At 37.9% G+C, this 18870-nt stretch overlaps 2 protein-coding genes across 3 annotated transcripts; one reads left to right on the top strand and one right to left on the bottom strand.

Moving 5' to 3' along the window:
- Positions 1 to 927: 927 nt before the first annotated feature.
- fliI (FLII actin remodeling protein) lies at positions 928 to 14957 on the top strand. Of its 2 annotated transcripts, none has more exons than XM_089854329.1 (17): positions 928 to 1079; positions 1261 to 1524; positions 4285 to 4370; positions 4434 to 5036; positions 5740 to 5987; positions 6065 to 6230; positions 7291 to 7373; positions 7435 to 7598; positions 7662 to 7847; positions 9006 to 9065; positions 9129 to 9691; positions 10468 to 10660; positions 10722 to 10944; positions 12194 to 12506; positions 12910 to 13126; positions 13186 to 13392; positions 14546 to 14957. In XM_089854329.1, exons 1-17 carry the CDS (start codon positions 1017 to 1019, stop codon positions 14678 to 14680), a joined length of 3774 nt encoding a protein of 1257 aa, XP_089710455.1. In that variant the 5' UTR covers positions 928 to 1016; the 3' UTR covers positions 14681 to 14957. The 2 variants fall into 2 exon arrangements, with proteins under 2 accessions (XP_089710455.1, XP_089710454.1); XM_089854328.1 differs by having other exon boundaries at positions 12191 to 12506.
- Positions 14958 to 17463, bottom strand: LOC149618846 (essential MCU regulator, mitochondrial-like). The gene is made up of 2 exons (XM_089854386.1): positions 17199 to 17463; positions 14958 to 15213 (listed from the first exon to the last, which is right to left on the bottom strand). Exons 1-2 carry the CDS (start codon positions 17395 to 17397, stop codon positions 15131 to 15133), a joined length of 282 nt encoding a protein of 93 aa, XP_089710512.1. The 5' UTR covers positions 17398 to 17463; the 3' UTR covers positions 14958 to 15130.
- Positions 17464 to 18870: the final 1407 nt, after the last annotated feature.

Genomic DNA, 18870 nt, shown 5'->3' with positions numbered 1-18870 from the left:
GAAAGATTAATCTGATGATTTTTACCGTTTTATGAGCTTTATTATAATATTTGGTATTTTGATCTTTATTTTAAGCCTTTTTCAATATTTCAATTTGAAAGTCTCAACACTCAGGCTGAGAAATAAGGCGCTGGCCAGACCCAGAAATAAGCACAGGACACTGTTTTAATATTGTCCAAGAAAATTTTAAAATGTCCCATAATTTTGCTAAAAACTAAGGGGTTCTCTGGACTTTTGACCAATAAATTTTTCTGAAGTTTTGATAGCTTGTCTATGAAGATGCGACTCTTTTGCACATTCCAGTCAAAGGGGGCGTTACTGGACATATGTAGCATAGGAAATTTTCCTTATTTCCGGCCCTTGTCCACTTTAAAAATTAAATTCTGGAGGGAAGGTACTATACTAGCCTTGTGTGGCCACTTAATTAAAAACGTTCCAAGGTTACCCATTTAATGTGGGCAATGACCAGTTTTTTAATTAAAATGCTTTAGCTCTGGCCACATGGCCAGTTTGAAAAAAAAATCCTTATTTCTCAGAATGGTTTCACTTTTGAGATTAATACTTGTAAATTTTATTTGAAGCTGTATAGTTAGTATAGCTCATCCTCTAGCTCGATTCAATAAAGGGGGGAAAAATAAAAATCATCAATGAAAACAAAAAGCACGGAGGATCAGGGCCGGAAATAAGCACAGGACACTGGACATTGTCCAATAAAATTTTAAAATGTCCAATAACTTTTTAAAAACTAAGGGGGTCACTGGACAGTTTGACGAATAAATTTTCCGAATTTTTGATAGCTTGGCTATGGAGAAGCGACACTATTTTTGCAAACTCAGTGGACAATGTCCTATAAATTTCTCATTCAAACAGGGGGTCACTGGACACTTGTCCCATAAGAAATTTTTCTTATTTCCGGCCCTGCGGAGGATACCGATTGCCGAATCCCGGAATCCGAAAGGGAAACAAAAGTAATAAGCAGACGACGGCGGTCCCTACCGTACTTCCTAGTTCCAAAAATGGTGTCGACGGGCGTGTTACCATTTGTGCGCGGGATAGATTTCACTGGAAATGACTTTCAGGTAAGATAATTTAAATGATTAAAAGTTAATCATAGAAGTTTGATGGCGAATGCATTTGATTTTATATTAATTATGTTTCTATACAAAATGGAACTGAGCATTAAACATTTTGTTTGCTAAGCCTTGGCTTGTCCTAATCTGTCTAGTACTAAGATTCACTTTTGAGTTTTAATATTTTTAGGAAGATAACTTTCCGAAGTCCGTTTCAAACATGGAAGGACTACGCTGGCTTAAACTTAACAACACCAAGTTGGACTGGATCCCCGAAGAGCTGTCCAATCTACAGAAACTCGAATCACTTTCATTGATCAAAAACAACCTTGTTACTTTAGTGGGTGAAGTTTCTTCACTACCTTGCTTACGGTATTTGAACTGTCGATACAATAAGCTTAAGAATGCTGGAATACCGCCGGATTTATTTATGTTGGAAGATCTAGCTGTTGTGGTAAGTGTTAAATGATGACTTCACACTCATCTCCTTTCAACTAATTGAGAATCAGTTTTTAAATGTAAGGCCTGTTTTACACTCATAATCCAATGTTTTTTGACCAATAATTCATTAAAGTACTACTTGGAATTGCAGTGAAATGTTTCAGGCTCATTTGTATGAACTAAGTTAATAGGGGGAGCACAGAAATTAAAATTTTATCTCTCTCATAATGATTGGCTTCACGTGACATAGCCAACAACTTTTACCATTAATAGGGACTTGGCAATTCGGGCTTAACTCCGCCCCCAGCGCCATTATGGTATGTTTTTTAATAGAATGAAAGCTATATAAGCCCCTCCTCCTGGTATGTTTTTTAGCACTAGTGGAAGGTAGCCTGACTTTGTATGACGTAGTACTGCCAAGTCCCTATTAAGCAAGTTCAAATATAAACTAAGCTGACCAGTGACCTTTGATAGATAAGATAAGCAAAGGTTGTGTCACAAATTAATTTCAGGGTTCATAACAAACCTGGAAAACTCAGGGAAATAAATAGTTGACAAAAAATCAGGGAAATTTGTGAGGTTTGAGTGAGTTTGCAAACAGGGGCCGAATAATAAAGCAAAATGTTCATTAACATTCCATCAAAAGGATTAACATGGGGTTAGTTGCACTCAACTTTGGTTCTATTAGAGATACTGGGGTTTCCTTTGAGTATGTTATGGTTGTATTTGTCCCCTTTCTAACTTGTACCACATCAAATAGGGGCCGAGTATTTAAGCAGAATGTTAATATTCGCTCCATAGGATACTCCATATATGGTAAAAAAACCTGGAAAATTCATAGAAAAATATGGTGAAAAACTTGGAATTCTCAGGGAAATTGGTTTTCCAAAAGTCATATGGACCCTGTTAATATATCTTAATAGGCATTTTTTAATTTGAGAAAATTATACCATGGATAAAGGACGTGTGTGAGGAAATTTGTTTTCACGCTATAGGATATGCAACTCCATATCTCCGGCGGCAGCTTATTCTTATTATTTGATATATAATTTGTTCCAGCTTGGGTGGTCAGCACGTACAAAGCAAGGTCTCTATGTAACATAGCTTTGGGTGTGCTGACAAGAGACGAAAGCAATATTGTATTAAAATTGTAATGTATTTGAAGTATTTTTTTCGTCTCTTGTTAGCACACACAAAGCTACGTTACATGGATACCTTGGTTTGAGCGTGCTGACAACCGATGTTGTGACAGAGTATATACAGAATAAGTTGCCGTCGGAGATAGTAATTTTCCTATCCTATAGCATGAAAACAATTTTCCTCACCCGCATCCTTTATCCATGATTTTAGTATGGACTGTATCCTGTAAAGTAACCTAAAGATTCCAAGCAGAGCTTCTAAATATTAATGGGATGTTACACAAGCAGCCACAAAATTGAATTTATTAATTAAGAAAGAGGGATTAACAAGATTATTGAGTTAGGCTGTAAAACACGAACACACGCCAGGGATATTAGATGTTTTAGAGGGATGAGCAGCTCAAGCCTTTTTCACGTACATTCTGACGCTCCTGCGCCAGAGCCTTATTTTAACTCTTGTCTGAAACGCGAGCCGTCTTATTTTCCCCTCTTTCAAGGACGAATTGAAGTCCTATTCCGAGTATTCTTCCCCCATTTTTTGCGTCACACCGAACCTAAGCCGTTCCACAGTTAGCTCACCTATTTCTCTCAGATATCGCATCCTCCCCCATTATCCTTGCTTTGACCTTGAATGGTACTAGAAACTAGAAATCCGGTAGACCTTACTGTTCATTGCACGTCGATAACGGTTCCACGATTTCCCTCTCCCTTCGAAACCCTCTTAAAACATCTAATATCCCTTCACACACTCATCACTATGGTTCTTAATACCAACTTTAAAACTTCATACACCTGGTGTTTTGAGCTTAAGCTCTTTACGAGGGGTCGGACGTTCGGCATTTTAGTGTACGGGATTTTGAGATTTCAAGATTTTGAGATTTTGCCCCAGATTTTGAGATTCTGACTCAGATTTTAGAAATCTGGAAATCTAGTCCAAGATTTTAAGATTTCGTGATTTTAAAGGAGATTTTCAGATTTTGAACGCGATTTTCAGATTTCGAAGAAGATTTCGGGATTTTGTTCGGGATTTTCAGATTTTGAAGGAGATTTCAGGATTTTGAAGGAGATTTTCAGATTTTGAAGGATTTTGAAGGAGATTTTCGGATTTTGAAGGAGATTTTCGGATTTTGAAGGAGATTTTCGGATTTTGAAGGAGATTTTCGGATTTTGAAGGAGATTTTCGGATTTTGAAGGAGATTTTCGGATTTTGAAGGAGATTTTCGGATTTCGAGGAGATTTTCTGATTTTGATATTTTAGGATGAGATTTCGGGATTTTACGTTAAGATTTCGGGATTTCTAGATTTTAATGTGAGATTTCGGGATTTTAGGTGAAGATTTCGGGATTTTCAGATTTTAAAATAGGGATTTCGGGATTTTCAGTTTTTAAGGTAGGGATTTTGGGATTTTTAGATTTTGACGTGAGATTTTAAAATTTTCAGATTTTGACGTGAGATTTTAAGATTTTTAGATTTTGACGTGAGATTTCGGGATTTCGAGATTTTCGAGAGAGATTTTAAACAGATTTCAAACGAAGTGTACGGGATTTTGACAAACGTCCGACCCCTCGGCTCTTTAAATATTTATTAGATTCTCAACATTATAAATCGAGGGAAAAATTCCCATTATTTTGTAGGATTTCAGTCATAACGTGCTTAAGGATTTACCTGAAGAATTAGAGAATTGTCGAGGATTGTTATCATTGAATTTAAGTCACAACCAGTAAGATAATATCTGCACTATTATACCAGTCATTATTTGAGTTAACTTCCATAATTGTAATAGAATTGAGAGCATTCCGAACCAACTCTTTGTTAACTCTACCGATTTGATGTACCTCGATATCAGCAACAACAAACTCGAAACCCTCCCACCCCAAATGCGACGATTGGTCAACTTACAGACCCTGATATTAAATAACAATCCTTTGGGTCACAACCAACTACGTCAGCTACCATCTTTAGTTTCGTTGCAACGCTTGTGTCTCAGAAACACCGAAAGATCCCTGACCAATACACCGACTTCTCTCGAAAGTCTCGCCAACTTGACCGACGTTGATCTATCGCAAAACGAATTTCCCAGAGTTCCGGATTGTTTATATACGTTGTTGAATTTGAAACGCCTCAACTTGAGCGATAACTTAATAACAGAAATCTCTCCTGAAGTTGGAGATTTGTGGAGGAATATGGAGACTTTGAATCTCTCACGGAACAAATTGAAAGCCTTACCGAACTCGTTATGTAAAATGTCATTTTTACGACGATTGTACGTGAACAACAATGAGCTCGATTTTGAAGGAATTCCTTCGGGAATTGGAAAGTTGAATAATTTGGAGATTTTTATGGCTGCTTATAATAATTTGGAGATGATACCCGAAGGAATTGCGCGGTAATTGAATTATATCATGAGTTAATAATATGTTAGCTCCCTATAAGTTACTCAGGCTCCATAGGCGTAATGTATCCAGCGATTTCTTCTCATTTCGTCCGCGCGGGAAAAAAATCCGAATGTTGCGCTCTCTCTTGTCGAAAAAAAAAAATTCCGCTCGTACGGCTCCTCGACCTCGAGTTGTCGGCTGCTTTTTTACAAAGGGAGTGTTTTAGTCGTGAATGTTTATGTTAGAACAATTTAACGTTAAATCATGGTGTTTGTGTCAGTACTGAGACAAAAAAAAATGCAGGAACTCAATGCAATTTACCGATATTGATAAAGGATTCTAAAGATAAGAGTTGTTATTGTGACTTGAAACCAGAAAATTATACAACTGAGCTAAATCCAATCCAGTGAAATCTTAACTGTTTTCTTAACCGAGGCTACTGAGCGAAGTATTCGGCTGCTTAAATGGCTCCGATATCATTGGCTAGCTTCCACTACACGCGCTTCCGGGGGAAAACGGAAAGAAGAGTAAATAAGATTTTCGTTCACGTGGCGGCCGCAGAGCGTCGCATATAATTGGGAAGCCGGCGGCGCGGGAGAAAACGCTGGAGTATAAAAATGAATTTCCTGAGTAACTTATAGGGAGCTAACATATTATTAACTCATGATTATATTGTACTTGTGTAAGATTTTACTAACGATATTTTCAATTCAGTTGTGGGCAGTTGAAGAAACTTATTCTATCCCACAATCGTTTAATTACTTTACCGGAAGCCATCCACCTTCTTACTGATCTTGAAGTTATGGATTTACGAGAGAATCCTGGAATAATAATTCCTCCTAAACCCCAAGAAGTTATCCAAGAAAAGAAGAACTCCCAATACTATAATATTGATTTTTCGTTAAACACTCAACTTAGACTAGCTGGAGCGGCCCCGGCTTTACCAACTGGAACTTCGAATGGTTAGTTTAATTTAAAGCGTCACTTTCATTTTAAGCATTTGTAGTTAAGATCTGTAGTTATATCAAATTAATTTTAGCACCGAGTCGTGATCCAATTGCGAGAAAACTTCGATTAAGACGGAGACGCGAAGGAGAAGCGGCCGATAGTGACCAAGCGAAGATTTTGAAAGGAATGAGTGATGTTGCTAGTTTGAAGAATAAGAAAAATGGAGCCCTAGATGATAAGAATGCCGAACATTTGAAGTAATGACTAAATTAACTTAAGAGTAGACATTCAGGGTTCGTACGGAACCTGGATAACCTGGAAAACCTGGATAAGTCAGGCATATGAAAAATAGGGGGATAAGTCAGGGATTTAAAAGTTTTTCCTAAAACGTCAGGGATATGTCAGGGATTTCGTTTGGTATATCAAACCATGCTTCGAGCAATGCTAAATATCAGCCAGGTGTAAAAAGGGGGCTCTGGTAAATACCTTAAAATGGCCAGGGATATTTTCAAATTTTGGTCAGGGATAACCTGGAAAAGTCAGGGATTTTCAATGTTAAAATTTTGTACGAACCCTGACATTACTTTCTCTAAGAAATTTTGACCCAATAGTATACACGCGTTGGCAGTCAGAAATACCAAAAGCTCATAAGATAAGTTCCATAAGTTTGTCACTGGTTACTGAGAGCTTGTCATGAAGTGACGTAGTTGAAACGTATAATAGATTCTCGTGAAGTGACGTCTGGTGAATCGCTGTCAAAGGCTTAGTGTATACAGACTAAATAGGAAGATGGACTCATGGATTAACTAACGATAGGGATTGTTCACTAACCGTGTTTCCCATGTAGTACTGTCGCCCACTACATGTTCCGAATTATTCCTTGATTCCCCTCTTCATTCCCTCAATTTATTGGACCAAAACGGATGTAGATATAGCGCCATCTCTAGGCAACATAAATCGGTTTTGCGTATGTTAAAGATGGCGGCGCCCACCCAATTTTAGGCGGAATTTCAATTTTTGACGTCATAGGACATGTGACATTGACATTTGGTCCAATTTTCTTATAACTTCCTGTTAGGGATAGTAACTGCGGCTAGGGGGCTTTTGGAACATGCATACTTAATTAATCTTTTAGGGGGAACGAACAATCCCTAGCGTTAGTTAATCCATGGACTGCAAAACCGAGTTTAGTCCATTCTCGTGTCGTTCTCGAACTAGCTCTCGTTAACTCTCTAGCATTACGAAATGTAGGAAGTGTCATGCTTATGGAACATAGCTTATAAACTTCTAGTTTAACACATTATTGTATTTATCTAGACCTAAACGTTGGGACGAAGCTTTGGAAAAACCTTCTTTGGATTACAGTAACTTTTTTGATGATGATGTTGGACAGTTGCCTGGTAATTGTGAATCTTATTTACAATCTGTTCTTGCTACTAACGTAATGTCCACTTATTTTAGGATTGACTGTATGGGAAATTGAAAACTTTCTACCAAACTTAATTGACGAAGCATTGCATGGCAAATTTTACGAAGGAGATTGTTATATCATCTTGAAAACGGAATTGGACGAGAATCAAAGCTATAGTCATAAAATTTATTACTGGATTGGAGCAACCGCAACTGTAAGTTAGTTTCTTTCGCTAATTAGTCTCAAGGACTTCACAATCTTCGTATTTTAATTCCAGTTGGATAAAAAGGCTTGTTCCGCGATTCATTCAGTCAACTTGAGGAACTTTTTAGGCGCCCAGTGTCGAACAATTCGCGAAGAACAAGGTGATGAGAGTGACGAGTTTTTGGAACTCTTTGGTTCGGAGATTGTGTACATAGAAGGTGGCCGAACAGCCAGTGGATTCTTTACTGTAGAGGATATGGTATGTTTGCAATTTTACAGTACTTAGGCTGTATTCTTTTACAACAGGGCTCATACAAACCTAAGACCATTAACAACCCCCGGGACTCGCAACGCAATAAGATCCTCGTATCGAAATCTACGCCTCTAGTTGTTACGGCTGTTTTTGCGACGAGGGTGCCACCAAGTGGCAACGGATAGAAACTTATAAGGTGTACAGAACTTCCGGTTCCGAGTATCGCTTAAAAAAAGAAATAAGATCGTCTTCTTCTTGGTTTAATGTACAATTATGATAAAATAGCGAAATAATATATCGCTAAATTAGCTTGATATCTGCAATATGGTAGTAAAAAAAATATGTACACGTTAACATTTTCATTCTCATGTTCTCCGTCGTGATCCGCCATTTTTAAATAGCAAAGAGAGGAACCTGTAAACCGGAAATTCGGCACCCCCTAAAAGCTTCCTCAATATACCGCTAGGGTCGCTAGGATCGCTCGTAACAGAAAACCATGAAAAGTAGAAAGCTTGCGTTGCGAGTCCCGGGGGTTGTTAATGGTCTTAGTACAAACCTGGAAAACAGGGAAAACCTGGAAAAATCAGGGAAATAAATAGTTGACAAAAACCTCAGGGAAATTTCGAATTGTTAGTAAAATTCAGGGAAATTTGAGTCAAACAGGGGCCGAGTAATTAAGCAAAATGTTCGTGAACATACCCTCCATAGGATTAACATTACACTATACTTTGGAGGCTCATATCTCTGGTTATATTAGAGATACGGAGATGTCCTTTGAGTATGTTATAGTCCAATTTGTCCCCCATCCAACCATACTGAAAACATAGGGCTACGACAAACAGGGGCCGAGTAATTAAGCAAAATGTCCGTAAACAAACCCTCCATAGGATTAACATTACACTAAATTTTGGAGGCTCTTAACTCTGGTTATATTAGAGATACGGGGATGTCCTTTGACTATGTTATAGTCCTATTTGCCCCCCCCCTCCTTCGTTAATATTTGCTCCATGGAATACTCCATATACGGGAAAAACCAGGAAAACTCAGGGAAGTATATGGGAAAAAGCCTGGACATCTCAGGGAAATTTGTTTTCCAAAAGTTGTATGAACCCTGTACAAGTTGTTTTGTGGTAATACATTTGGCCTTAATTTTAAACATTTCAGGAGTTTTCAAGCAGGTTATATCGTCTACACGCAAATAATCGACAAGTTCATCTGGAATCTGTAGGGGTTTTTTTATAACGGTTTTTAGTGTGGTTTTGTGTCTTAATAATTTGTTGCATTCAGGTTCCAATTAGGATTGATTCGTTAGACCCCCGATACGTCTTCATATTAGACGCTGGTTTCAAAATCTTCCTGTGGAACGGAAAGAAATGCAAAAACACAATGTGTTCCAAAGGACGGCTTTTAGCCGAGAAAATTAACAAATACGAAAGAAAAAACAATGCGGAAATCTTCACTTGTTATCAAGGAGACGAAGATATTCATTTTTGGGACGCTTTTGAGGTTGACGAAGGAGAGAATGCGGAAGATGTTGAATTTTTTGCGTTAACTCCTCACAAAGAGCACGTGCCGGACGATTTTGTTCCTTTTACACCTCGTCTTTATCAAATTGGACTCGGAATGGGTTATTTGGAGTTACCGCAAGTTGAAGTTAAACGGCATAAACTAGTTCACGAGCTTTTGGATACCAAAAATGTCTACATTCTTGATTGCTCCGCTGACGTTTTTGTGTGGTTGGGACAAAAATCAACTAGATTGGTACGTGCTGCAGCCCTGAAATTGTCCCAGGAACTTTGTAGTATGATTCCTCGACCGGAACACGCTATGGTTACGAGAGTTTTAGAAGGGTGAGATAGAAATACAGGGTTCATACAAACCTGGAAAAATCAGGGAAATAAATAGTTGACAAAAACCTCAGGGGAAATTCAGGGAAATTTGCGTCAAACGGGGGCCGAGTAATTAAGCAAAATGTTCGTAAACAAACCCTCCTTAGGATTAACATTACACTAAATTTTGGAGGCTCGTAACTCTGGTTATATTAGAGATATGGGGGGTGTCCTTTGAGTATGTTATAGTCCAATTTGTCCCCCATCCAACCATCCTAAAAACGTAGGGCTACGACAAACAGGGGCCGAGTAATTGAGGAAAATGTTCATGAACATCCCCTCCATAGGATTAACATTACACTATACTTTGGAGGCTCGTAACTCTGGTTATATTAGAGATATGGGGATGTCCTTTGAGTATGTTATAGTCCAATTTATCCCCCATCCAACCATACTAAAAACATACTGCTACGACAAACAGGGGCCGAGTAATTAAGCAAAATGTCCGTGAACATACCCTACATAGGATTAACATTACACCCAAATTTTGGAGGATCGTAACTCTGGTTATATTAGAGATACGGGGATGTCCTTTATTTGATTATGTTACAGTCCCATTTGCCCCCCCCCTCCTTCGTGAACATTTTCTCCATAGGATACTCTATATACTGGAAAAAATTCAGGGAAGTATACGGGGAAAAACCTGGAAATCTCAGGGAAATTTGTTTTCCAAAAGTTGTATGAACCCTGAAATACGTTGAACTAAAACCAAAATAATGAGAAAATGATTTATTTAGGACTGAGCCCCAAGTCTTTAAGACAAAGTTTATCGGTTGGGATGACATTATTGAAGTTGACTTTACTCGAACTGCGCAATCAGTAGCGCGCACTGGCGCAGATTTGAGTAAATGGATGCTAACGCAAGAAGTAAAGGCTGATTTGAGTGCATTGTTCATGCCGAGACAACCGTCAATGACTAAAGAGGAAGCTGTATGTTTAACGAATTATATTCTTTTGCGAGTTTATGATTGAAAGTTTAACTTGATTGTAGGCCCAATTGACGGAAGAATGGAATGAAGATCTCGAAGCCATGGAAGCTTTTGTTCTTGAAGGAAAAAAATTTGTCCGATTGCCCGAAGATGAAATTGGAATCTTTCATAGTGAAGATTGTTACGTCTTTGTCTGCCGTTATTGGGTTCCTTCTGAATTAGATGAAGATGAGGAAGAACCGGAAGAAGATGAAGACGAAGATTATCAGTGTGTCGTTTATAGAGGTATTTGACTTTGAGGTTTAATCTGAAGGTTTCTTTGTGATAGGCGAGTGCAGTTCGCTACGCAGGCTACTGTTTGAAAAATGAAAATACGAAACCTGACAAGACCTAATTTCGAGGGGGCCGTCGCTCCTTCAAATCTCGTACACCTGGTTTTTTAAATCATTCAAATCACATAAATCACTTCCCAAATCTAGAAAATCACTAAAATCGCTATGAAATCAATCAAATCCTACAAATCGCTGCACAAATCAATGAAATCGCTAGTAAATCAGTGAAATCAATCGTAAATCATTCAAATCAGTGAAATCGCTAGTAAATCATTCAAATCAGTGAAATCGCTAGTAAATCATTCAAATCAGTGAAATCAATCGTATATCAGTCAAATCACTATACAAAGCAGTCAAATCAAGAAATCATCAAATCAATCAAATCATTAGAATCACTATGAAATCAACACCAAATCACTCGAATCACTACCAAATCATTCGAATCACTACCAAATCATTCGAATCACTACCAAATCATTCGAATCACTAGCAAATCATTCGAATCACTACCAAATCATTCGAATCACTACCAAATCATTCAAATCACTACCAAATCATTCAAATCACTACCAAATCATTCAAATCACTACCAAATCATTCAAATCACTACCAAATCATTCAAATCACTACCAAATCATTCAAATCGCATCAAATCATTGAAATCCTTGACAAATCATTCAAATCGCATCAAATCAATGAAATCCTCGATAAATCATTCAAATCGCACCAAATCATTCAAATCACTACCAAATCATGCAAATCGCACCAAATCATTCAAATCCTCGTTAAATCACCAGTCATTCAAATCGTACAAATCGTTCAAATCACATAAATCGAATCGAAATCATCGTAAAATCGTGAAAATCACTCCCAAATCATTCAAATCGGCTCCAAATCAGTCAAATCATTCTTAAATCTTTGAAATCATCAAAATCGAGAAAGATTTTAAATCTCGTACCCTCTCATGAGTAATGACGGCCCCCTCGCCTAATTTACATAAATGCACATACAATACGATATAATAACCGCGTACTTTATACTATATCCTGAAAGCATTGGCAAGTGAGCGAGTTAGAGGGGGGGGGGAATAATTTGAAAAGCATCACGCTGATTGGCTAAGGAGAAGAAAATTGGCTCGCCCATCCTTGACTTTCAATCAAGTGCCTCAAAATTGGTTGAATAATGAACAAATTTCTTAGTAGTTTACTTCTGGCAAGGACGAGACGCGTCAAATATGGGCTGGTTGACATTTACATTCAGCCAACAGAAAAAGTTTGAAGCTCTTTTTGGAGATAAACTGGAAGTTGTTAGAACGCATCAGCAGCAAGAAAATTTGAAGTTTTTGTCACATTTCAAGAAAAAGTTTGTCATTAAGAAAGGGAAACGCAAACAAATTTTGAAGGAAAATGAAGCGGCTTCGTTGGACTTTTATCATATTCGAGCTAATGGCAGTCCTTTATCGACAAGATGCATTCAGATCAAGCCTGATGCAACTCTACTTAATTCTTGCTTTTGGTAATTGACAAGCTCTCTTCTCATTATCCAGTGACAATCTTATGGAACCAAAGAGAATATACCAAGAGGAGCGAAAAGTTTAGCCTTTCAAAAGGCTTTTGAAAAGCCCGGCCACGATTTTGGAGTAACTAGATCCGGTTTTTGTTGATTGGCTTAGCAGCGACGCCTTTTATTGGTTAAATTGTGTCGACTGCTTAATTTTGGTGGTGGAAAAGGGTTGATCTCTGGGTTGACCGTTGACGTACAAAAGGTAATTTCTAAGTAGACGACACGGTCACTTGAACAACCGGAACTAGTTTCTCCAAATTCAGAGCCGCTCCCTATTTTCGAAGTTTCTGCTCCTCTTGGTATATTCTCTTTGATATGATAAATGCTTTGTTAAATATTTACGGATTTTTTGCAGCTATATTCTTAAAGTTCCGTTGGACAAGGAAGATTCAACTGGAATAGTTTACGTTTGGATTGGGAGTAAAGCTGATGAAGAAGAAGCGCACTTAGCGGAGGAAATTGCTAACCAACTATACAATATTGAAACTCATAGTCTACAAATATTGAATGAAGGTGAAGAGCCTGAAAGCTTTTTCTGGTTAGGATTGGGAGGCAAGAAAGTATACGATTCCGTGAGTGTTTCTTTCGTGTTAATTGCGTAACTTCTACCGTTAACTATTTTCTTATTTAGGATGCGGACTACATGCAATACACTAGACTTTTCCGGTGTTCGAATGAAAAGGGATATTTCTCTATTTCGGAAAAGTGCTCCGATTTCTGCCAAGATGATTTAGCGGAAGATGATATCATGATCTTGGATAATGGGACGCAAGTTTTTATTTGGGTTGGAACGAAGTGCAGCGAGGTTGAAATTAAACTAGCTTATAAAAGTGCACAAGTAAGTTCCCTACTTATTCTGTGCAATAATATAGTTTCAGAAATTGAGTACTAAAAAGGTGTAGATCAGTTTATAGCTTAGCGCCTTAGACATTTTACACAATGAAAGCATAGCCCATTTGATCACGCTGGCTGCACGCGCTCTAGAAGCCCTTCAATCGACCCTAAGAATGAAAATAACATATAATAGGTTCGGTCTAAAATTCAAACCCGTCTGGTTTTAACCAAAGAGAATATACCAAGAGGAGCAGAAAGTTTAGCCTTTCACAAGGCTTTTGAATAGCCTGGCCTTGGTTTTGGAGTAACTAGATCCGGTTTTTGTTGATTGGCTAAGAAGCGATGCCTTTCATTGGTTAAATTATGTCGGCTGCTTATTTTTGGTGGTGGCAAAGGGTTGATCTCAGGGTTTGGCCGTTAACGTGCATAAGGTAATTTCTAAGCAGACAACACGGTCACGTGAACAACTGGAACTAGTTTCTCCAAATTCAGAGCCGGTCCCTATTTACAAAGTTTCTGCTCCTCTTGGTATATTCTCTTTGTTTTAACATGGGCGTCTATGGGAGGGGACCAGTTTTTTCAACGTTTTTGGCAATATTAGTGCATCCACTGGTTCAAATCTCTTGAATTTTTAATGAGACGTGTATTGAAAGGTTTGATATTATCCTGTAAAATTTAAAGTCTTCAGCTATAATAGTTTTTTTTATAAAAAATAAAAATCATCACATAGTTTTCGAAATAAATCCTTCAATTTCTCTACTATATGATGATTTTTATTTTTTATAAAAAAAACTATTATAGCTGAAGACTTTAAATTTTACAGGATAATAACAAACCTTTCAATACACGTCTCATTAAAAATTCAAGAGATTTGAACGAGTAGATGCAATAATATAGTCAAAAACGTTGAAAAAACTGGTCCCCTCCCATAGACGCCCATGTTAAAATAAAACCAGACGGGTTTGAAAGTTTAGACCGAACCGATGTGACGCGCCGTATTCGCAAGTTAACATGTAAATAAAATCGTTTGGACGGGCTTCTAGAGCGCGGGCAGCCAGCGTGCGTGATCAAGTGGGCTATGGTTAAAGCAAAGCGCGGTCACGTGATTTAATTTCTTCTTTTCTATCTTTAATTTTGATATTTAAATAATCCTTAAGGTTTACGCTCAAAATCTAAGAGTAAAACAACCAGAACGACCGAGAAAATTGATGTTGACAATGAAAGGGAAAGAGTCTCGAAAGTTTACTAAGTGTTTTCATGGCTGGGGTAACTTCCGAACTGTTGCCGAGTGAACGGTTTGTTTGTTTGACGATGTTAAAATTTTCGCTTGATGTGTGATAATCATGGTAATGGTAATGGTATTATTTTACTATGCTGAAAACTTTAACTAACCTTTTATAAAATTGTGGGAAATGTAAGACATTACAAAAAACTAACACCTCTTCCCTAAAATACTAAAGAGTGCCTTTTTTACCGATAAAATAATGTCTAGTCAATTTCTATGAATAGAATGTTTTTATATGAGACCAAAATGAAATGAAATGAATAAAACTCATTTTGCCAGCCGTATTCACATTGTCTTTCTTTCAATATAATTATTTTATTACTTAACAAATAATTTCAACAAAATCTAAGCCAAGGTTTAAAAGTCATTTTGTGTGGAGCGAACGAAGAGTTAAAACATAGGTGGTGAATTAATTAATATATATTGCACTCTGAAGTTCATAAATGATTTCATTGTTTTAGTCATCATCGTCATCTTCTGATGGAACGAAGATATCATTTTCTTCCAGAAACGCAGCTCCCTCCTTGCTAAGTGTTGCTCCTAAGTCATTTATTGAAAAACAAAAAAAAACATCCTTATACATTAAAGCCAGTATGAATATAATACTTCTCTTCGAGAGAAGTGTACAAGCACAAAGCGGGGTAAGTGTAACGTCACTCTTCCCAACATCGGAACATTTAGAGCAAGGTTACTAAAACGAATCACATGCGCGATAAATCGTTCCCTCATCATTACTCTATTAGCGTTTAAATATTTGGCAAGACGCATGCGCTTGTGCATTTTTGTCCCACGTCAAGACAATCAAGGTTTGTGGGATGATTGCTGGGGATTTAGTGCCAAACAATTATAGAATTCACCTTACGGTGCGATGCCCATCTGGAGTTTGATGAGTGGGAAAGCAAACTAAAAGGGGGCATGAGCCTGGGAAGAATGACGTTACATAACTAAAGCATTAAGAGGATACAGTGTCATCCTTCTTCTATTATCCCCTTCTGATTAAAGCCAGTATGAATATCCCCTTCTGATTAAAGCCAGTATGAAGTCTTATTTAACACGCTACCCTTCACTTAGGTTTTTTATGATGGTTCCCCTCCAATTACTTTAAAATTTTTATGTTATTTGTATGGATCCCCCTACAAGGTGACTTAATTTCCTTACGAACTCCAGTTTTGGCTTGGTCAAGGTAGGACTCGTTAGTGGGCGGGATTTATGGTTCACTTATAAACCCCGCCTCTGTAACTGCGAATATCCATTTTGCAGAATAATATGATTATTGAGACCATGGATAAAGAATGCGCGTGAGGAAATTTGTTTTCACGCTATAGGATCGGCAACTCCCTATCTCGAACGACAGCTTATTCTGTATATACTCTGTTACAACATCGGTTGTCAGCACGCGCAAACCTAGGTCTCCATGCAACTTAGCTTTGTGCGTGCTGACAAGAGACAAAAACTTCAGGATCTTCAGGATTTAAATTATCCGCGAGTTTTTTAGCTCGAGTGCTGCACGGACCTCTAGGCCTTAGTTTCAAATACGTGTGACATTGACATTGCCTACAGCATGGATTTAGTATAGAAGTTTACGCGCATCCATTATCCATCATAATATCATTACGGCTATTATTATTGACACTGAGTACTATCGTGGATGAAGGATGCGCGTGAAAAATATTCGATGCTCTACAGGATGTGCAACTCCCTATACTAAAAAGTAGACAAGTCGATACTAGGGCCGCCTGGCTACCAGCGCTGGAAACCCTCGCGGGAAAAATAAAAAATACTTGACATAAAAAAAACAACTGTTTTGCTTCTAGCAGACGACGCTAAGGAAAAAAAACGATGGTAGCGCGTGTTTTTTTCTCGTGTCCAGTATTTTTTATTTTTCCCGCGAGGGTTTCCAGCGCTGGTAGCCAGGCGGCGCTAGTATCGACTTGTCTACTTTTTAGAATAGGGAGTTGCACATCCTGTTGAGCGTCGAATGTTTTTCACGCGCATCCTTCATCCATGGTACTATCCTAATGATGAATTTAGTTATTCAGATCATAATGGGGTAAATTTTATATCAAGTTGGCGCATTAATACCAGTTTCTATGTGAGGGTAACACTGTATTGTTGAAGTTGGAGACTCGTTACTGCGAGACAGTAGAGAACTGAATGCATATAAAAATGCTTAAAACTCATATCTCTCTTGTGATAATTAAAAAAATGTAAAAATAAAATTTGACATTGTGCTATTTTAATAGCACAAGAGGAATTGCGATAACGCTCTTATTGAGAAATGGCACTTCATGTTAATTTCTCATAGAGCATAATAAAGCCAAAGGCAGGATGGTGCCATTACTCTATAGTTTCAAGTTTAAATGGCAGCAAGAATTTTTCACTTATTTGTCTTGGGCTCTCATAGAAACTCGTATTAACGTTCGAGGTTGACACTAACCCTTTAATTGATAGTTATCGCTTATGATAACTCAATAAAAAAGTTAAGAGAATTAAACCAACTATATGATTAGGTTATTGCTTCATACCTAGATAGAGCCCTGGAAGTACTGTCAAAATCACTCTTGGTACTCCAAACGCAACTTTGTGAGGTTTTTCAACTACAGCCCCGGTCTCAGTGGTTACCTTGGCCCTTAATTGCCCTATATTATATTTTAAATTATTATTTTTGGCTAAATTAAATAACCTAAAGACATTTTGCGCGTTTTTGGTTAGCTGAGTCGCCATTTTAAATAGCCCGATATGGCCTTTAACCGTAATACAGAGTTGCTATAGTTCGAGTATATGAGACTGAAAGATTGTGCTGAGTGGATCAGTTGAGCCTTTGCCAACATTATTAAAATTAAATTATTAAATTCTCGAAATAGGAGCGCGCTCAGGCCTGGATAATAATGTTGGCGAAGGTTGAGCCATAAGAAAATAATGCATCGCTCCCTATAAGTACGAAACTCTCCATTTAACAAACATAAACAGCATTTTCTTCCATTGAAGTTTGTAAAACGTTTTTACCAAGAATTCTTGGCGTTAAGAAAGATAAAGTATTTGTAATTAAATTTTATATTGTAATTAAATCGTTAAAGGTCTTGATGTTATCATTAAGCTTAAGTATTCACGTCACGTGGTACTTTAATTTCAACAAGATAGTAGATCCCTCTCATGAGTCATGGACGTTTTTCTAATAGCGTTTTCCTTTGGGGTCGCCTGAGAGCGCTCCGAGATCGCTCCATATTTTCGTGTTACGTCATCGCTCTAGCTCGGAGGACAAAACATGGACGAACCTGAAGGACCGATGGCAGCCCATAGAGCCCCATACTATGCGAGTAAACAACCAATGTTAAGCTTAGTTCCCCCCTTTCAGCCCCAAAATGGAGGTGGGTTATGAAAAATACCGAGTCCAATCCCGGAAAAAGCTAGCGCCATCTAGACAAAATAAGACGTTAGCTGCTTCCCTCTTTAGAACGTTTCTTCCCCCATAAGGCCCCCACTGTCCGGTTTGCTACTACCTGCCGCTAGAAGGCGAATTAACAAGTATTTTTCAACTTTCTCCCTCTGCCATCCGTCCTTCAGTATTGGTTCGTCCATGGACCCAATGTAGTTGCTCCCTTATGAAAGACAAAAGTTTTTTTCAGAGCGGTTTTGTGACGTCATCAGGCACTCCATTTTAGTCGCTCCGTCTCTAGAGTCGGAGCGGTTGGGATCAATCCGGAAGCAAACCTCAAAGAAAAACGCTCTTAGCCTCTTCTCTTTTTAAGCGCCAATCTCTTAACTCTGTCATCATACACTCTGGTCCAATTTTGTACAATCACAGCCCACTCCATCACGCTTTGGATGCCGCAATAGAAGCCCCTCCAAAAAACATTTTCCTAAGTAAAAGCACGTATCAGCAGAAGCTAATAGAAAACTATAGTTTTCTATTAGCTTCTGGTATCAGGAATTTTCAGCTTTTTCGCTCGAAAAATCCAAGGCATTAGCTTTTAACATGGCTAAAATTAATAAAACATTAGTTTGAGTATAATCACAACCTAAACTTGGTTTATTTATATTTAAAGAGGCATATGCTAGAAGTGAAACTTTTCCCTTTTTTTTCTTTTTCTTTTACGGTTTTTTAAGGAACTAGGGCCATGGATGAAGGATGCGCGTGAAAAACATTCGACGCTCAAGAGGATGTGCAACTCCCTATACTAAAAAGTAGACAAGTCG

The sequence above is a fragment of the Phalangium opilio genome, unplaced genomic scaffold (assembly GCF_054372755.1).
Source record: "Phalangium opilio isolate 3A_F unplaced genomic scaffold, DU_Popi_V2 ptg000209l_1, whole genome shotgun sequence".
Taxonomy (NCBI): domain Eukaryota; kingdom Metazoa; phylum Arthropoda; class Arachnida; order Opiliones; family Phalangiidae; genus Phalangium; species Phalangium opilio.
The sequence above is the reverse complement of the archived record's forward strand: the minus strand, read 5'-3'. Positions and strand labels throughout refer to the sequence as shown.